Source organism: Carassius carassius, chromosome 41 (assembly GCF_963082965.1).
Source record: "Carassius carassius chromosome 41, fCarCar2.1, whole genome shotgun sequence".
In the NCBI taxonomy this organism is placed as follows: Eukaryota; Metazoa; Chordata; class Actinopteri; order Cypriniformes; family Cyprinidae; genus Carassius; species Carassius carassius.
This window is the reverse complement of record NC_081795.1, coordinates 19,185,566-19,190,601: the sequence shown is the minus strand read 5'-3', so window position 1 is coordinate 19,190,601 and position 5,036 is coordinate 19,185,566. Positions and strand designations below refer to the sequence as shown.

Below are 5,036 nucleotides of genomic sequence, written 5' to 3'. Positions count from 1 at the left end.
AAACAGCAAAAAAAAAAACCTTATTTCTGAATCACTTCACTAGATAAAAGAGAACATGACCATTTATAACAGCTGCATAATTAACTGGTTGTCTGATAAGTGCTAGTTTAGACATTAACTTTCATGTTCCAGCACCACAACCCCAGATCCAACAAAAAAATATTACAAACTAGGACCAATGTGAAGTTACGTCACTGCCCCGTGTATGCAGTGGGACAGCTGATGTTCAGGAGTATTAGAAACAAAAACTCACTCAACCTGATAAATCAAGTACTAGAGTAGTGCACAGTTATGTTGATAGAAGCCACATCTCCACAGCGACCTGAACCCGGCTTCACCTTCCCTCTTAAAACAGCTCGTGAACACAGATCTCTGGGTCAGTGAAAAGGCCATTTTAACTCAAAGTCTCCTCTTATCTCACTTGTCTTGGCCTTCAGCGGAGCGTCTCTCGCGTCGAGACCTGCACTCTGTGCACTCCCCGCCTTCATCTCCCCCGTGCTCTTCCTCATCCTCTTCATGAATGATCTCCAACTCCAGGCGGCCGATGTAGAGCGATACCGCGCACAGCCAGAAGAGGGCGGCGGCGGACACCAGGCCCGCGTGGAGCAGCACGGTCACCCGCGAGAGGAGCATGATCCTCCTCAGAGTCAAGAGACTGGTCACGTACGACGCTCCGCCGAACGACACACACACTCCGCCCAGGATGAAGAACACTGGGGGAGGAGAGGAACAAATCATTCAAAACAGGACTGTGATGTAAATGAAAAACCTACTGACGGAGTTGAAAAAAGATACCATATCCAGCCTCTCGGCCCACATCACTCTGTGCAAACGCAATAACGCCGATTCCTGTTGATAGGAGACCGTTCCGGAACCAAGACAAAAACCCTGCAAACAAATAAATAAACATAAATATTGTTTGAGTGGAGCGCTTATTCACCTAGATGTAGAGTACCTAACTACAGGACATAACTAAATATCGATTCAACACCGTTTTATGGAGCAGAACAGTCAGTTCCATATATGAAAAAAGTAAAACATAAAAATTAATTTTATTTCTAGAGGATTTTTTATTAAACTCTTAAAGACAGGCCTAGTGTGAGTGACGTGTGTGTTAATAATCAACGGTTACCTTCCAGAACCAAGGTCGCTAAAAAGAACTGGTCAGACACGGTTGTGCTCTATTATAACATTTTTAGGTTAGTTCATCCTAAAACGAATGCTCTTGCATCATTCACTCACCTTCATGTCATTACAAATTCTTTTTCCATTTAACAAAAATTTACAATTGTAAATGTGTCTGTTGCTCGTTTCCAATAAATTGCATTGAACTGAAGAGTCCGTGCTTCGTAACGATGCCAAAACAGTGCAATAATATGAGTCTATATGACTTGTGCAATCTATTTCAAGTCTTCCTTCAGTCGTATGAGAGCTCTGTGTGAGGAAAAGACTTAAATTGCATAAATTTTTCACAGATAATCTCGACTGAATAATACAGATCATTTTTGAAAAAAATAAATAAGCAGTGGTTAATTAAAAATATTTAACTCTAAATAGTGATTCGTCCACAAATTGGATGGACTTGAGATTTTCAGTCTGTTCTTCACCAGAAGATATCAGGTGACTTCAGAGGATTGTGTTCAAATATGGACTATTTATGCTACTTTTTTTTTTGTTATAAGAAAGCCAGTCATAGTTTGGAAGGACATGAGGGTGAGTAAATGATGACAGGAATATCTATATGTCATTAATGCTGGAGAGATAACCTCACCTGTTTCATGAGACTTCCGCAGCATCTAGAAAACACAATCCATTAGTATCTGAGTCTACAAAGAGACCATGTGGTCGTTAATAAAGGGAAAATAAGCATATAGTACTATAGTTACTATTGTTATCATTGACATGTATTAGACCAGTGCAAATTCGACATTAAAACTCCCTGTAATCATGGACCCTGTAATCATTTAACACTAGCAGACACTATGAGAAATATTGTAACTTGATATAAAAAGGAACATTAATAAATGAAAACCCATGCATTTAAAGCAGGAGCAGCCGAGAGGGAATGTTTGTTTACCAGCGCATCAGCTTTATCTAGTTCAGTGATGTACTGTTGCTCCAGCGCTCGTGATTTGTTCAGCGGGGTTTTCTCCGCCGCGCGCCGCGCGCTCCCCCGGTGAAGTGCACGCGCTGCAGCCCTCAAATACTGCAGCAACGGCCGCCGCGCGACCTGAGCAAACCGCCTGCACGTTAACCAACTTAAGGAAGCCATTGCTTATGCTGAGGGAATCAACCCAACTGAATACACGAACTTTACCCGACCTCTGAACTTCGACACCGCGAGTGAGATTTCAGTGGCGCCATCTATTGTTATACCTCCTCGTGTGTCGTTATATTGAGTTCGTATTTAATATCACTGAGACGTTTTTTTTTACAATTCTTTGTCAAATACTATATTTTAAAATGCATACTGTTTTCAGCGTTTTAAAGTACAATCCTAGATGCAATCGACAATGTGTCCACAAGGTGACGCCAAAACACAACAAAAAAAATGACATGCTTCGTCCCAATGTGACTACTCCTTTAAAGTATGCACTGTTTTGGTGAAGAAAAGGGAAACACTTTTGAGTAGACAAGCTTTGGGACATACTACAAATATCCTCCTCATTTAATTTAATTTAACTTTCTACCATTTTGGAGAGAAATGAAATAGCACATTGTTCTGCCAGCCGTGGGTCTTTATGCAGATAACTCTGCTCATATTTAGTGCACATTTAAAAGTTAATGGCCAAACAGATGTTTATAAAAGTTCACATTGTTGTTGTAGATGAAATATCATAACACAGATATATATATATATGATTATTATTAGTAACTCAAACCCCTTTATATAAACATCTCTACTTAACCTCGGTCGCGCACATCCTCCATGTTTGTAGTTTTTTAACGTTTTTATTCGTGTTTGTAGTTCTGGACCGTCAAAGCGCAATGGACTGTGGGTAATATTAGCCATCAGAGTATGCATGGAGTGTGCACTTCAAAAATCAGACTGAAATAGTAGACCAAATCCGGGGACTTATGACATACTCTTTTCAACATACTATGCTTGGGGACACATTTTAATCTCACATACTATTTAGGATGGATAGTATGAACACTGAACGCGGGGAGAGTGTACATAATTTTATGAAAGGCCATTTCCGCCACTTAAAAACCACTGCTTTGGTAGACTTAATCATAATCGTGACATAAGAAGTTATGACTCATTAAATTATTAGATAGTTTTTAGAAATACTAAGCCACTATGAGAGAGAAAAGTTAATAACCTTGACATTTTGAATTTTCATAATTATGACTTTTTATCTTTTTATGACTTAGTTTATAATGATTTTCACTTTAGCTCATAATAATGACATAGTAGTTTATAATTTAGACTTTTATGCCATATTTATGATTTACCAAAGCATTGTTTTTTTTCTTACCATTACAACAAAAAGTAACTTCAAATTCAAAGTTACAGATTTATACAAAACGAAACAAAAGAAAATATATATTTATAAAAAGGTATAAAAGTGTAAAGTGCATTTTTATTTTATTTTCATTTATTTAATGTTGTAAGAAATATTGTATAGAATATTGTAAGAAAATTGTATAAACTTGCGGAACTTTTTTTTAAATTTAATAATTTCTGTTAATATGATGCATATTTGGATGCATACAGTAAAACACACAAAATATATGATTAGGTAACAAAATATCAAGCCAACGGCATTTATTTATAACAAAGAATAACAGAAGCACACTTGCAAAGCAAAACATTTCAAACAAAACACATAAATAAGTTAATGTGGTTTCATGTCGTTAACTGGTAACCCCAAAACTAAAAAAATAAAATAATAAATAAATAAAGCGTCTGCTAAATGCGTAAATTTAAATAAATAAATCTAGACTGTAGCTGTATTTCTGAACACAGTGGCTAGTTCCTGCGTGGTCTTTGATGGATATTAGCTTGTTTACCGATATAGAAACCTGTTTGATCACCATAAGTTTGTGTGACTAACCGATAGCAACTGCATATTTTTAGTAGTTGTTGCAGAACTTGTTGTGTTTGAGTGGCCTCTTCCGGCCTGCCTCTCTCTCACTGCAGAGGTCTTTTGTCTTGATGTGATCCTCTGGGAGTGTGGGTCACTGCGCCTGAACAACCTGATGGTCAAATAGCGTGAGGAGCACAGAGAGGAAGGAGGGGGCTGCAGCAAAGACGGGACGGTGTGTGTATTTGTATGTATGTGTGTGAAGAATGCATTCGGGAAAGGGCCGCCTTTGATATAAAGAAAGACTAAACTCGGGTTGTCACGCTATGATGCTGTTCCTCTTGCAGACTCCAGACGCTTTCTTGTCAAGGCATGTTTTATTACGCCTGCCAATTAAATGTTCATTAAGTGTGCATGTGCAGCATTTAAACAATGATCCACCCTACAGTCTACCAGAAACTCTGCTGTGAACCTAATGTAATCTTCAGTTAAATGGAAATAATATAACTGAATTAAAAAAAAAAAAAAAAAAAAAAAGTGACTTCTAAAGACACTTTTTTTTTTACCCATTCAGTGCTTTATTTAATTCAATAATGTATTGTATAATGAATTTATGTAATAATGAATTTTCTTTTAGGGCTTTTCTCACCATATACTTACTTTTTTTTTTTTTAAGTTAAGCTTTTGCACTTTTGTTGGACAGGACAGTAAAGACTAAATTACTTTAAATATTATTATTATTATTTTAAATAAATAGGTACTGTGAGAATGTAATATGGTAGTTTAGGATTTCATGATAGAATTGAATTGGTTGCATTATTTATTTATTAGTTAATTTTTTGTGTATTAATATATAAGTAGGGGAGAGCAGTGATAATAGCATCATTAAATGCTTAATAAATGCAACACAAATAATCATGTAATTCATAATGCAGTCACAGTGAGCATATCAGATACACTGTACCATTCAAAAACTAGTCACAGTTATTATTATTATTATTACAT

The 5,036-nt window shown here is 36.7% G+C and overlaps 1 protein-coding gene across 1 annotated transcript; it reads right to left on the bottom strand.

Annotated features, from left to right (window-relative positions):
* Positions 1-325: 325 nt before the first annotated feature.
* tmem160 (transmembrane protein 160) lies at positions 326-2,353 on the bottom strand. Its single transcript, XM_059533858.1, has 4 exons — positions 2,078-2,353; positions 1,772-1,796; positions 796-888; positions 326-713 (listed from the first exon to the last, which is right to left on the bottom strand). Exons 1-4 carry the CDS (start codon positions 2,270-2,272, stop codon positions 418-420), a joined length of 609 nt encoding a protein of 202 aa, XP_059389841.1. The 5' UTR covers positions 2,273-2,353; the 3' UTR covers positions 326-417.
* Between the last annotated feature and the right edge of the window lie 2,683 nt (positions 2,354-5,036).

Bases quoted from the DNA above. Each gene is read 5' to 3' on its own strand.
- tmem160 (XM_059533858.1), bottom strand. From the start codon at position 2,272: ATGGCTTCCTTAAGTTGGTTAACGTGCAGGCGGTTTGCTCAGGTCGCG. The intron at 1,797-2,077 runs GTAAACAAACAT...TGTGTTTTCTAG, and splicing joins TAGATAAAGCTGATGCGCTG to ATGCTGCGGAAGTCTCATGA. The intron at 889-1,771 runs GTGAGGTTATCT...ATTTGTTTGCAG, and splicing joins GCGGAAGTCTCATGAAACAG to GGTTTTTGTCTTGGTTCCGG.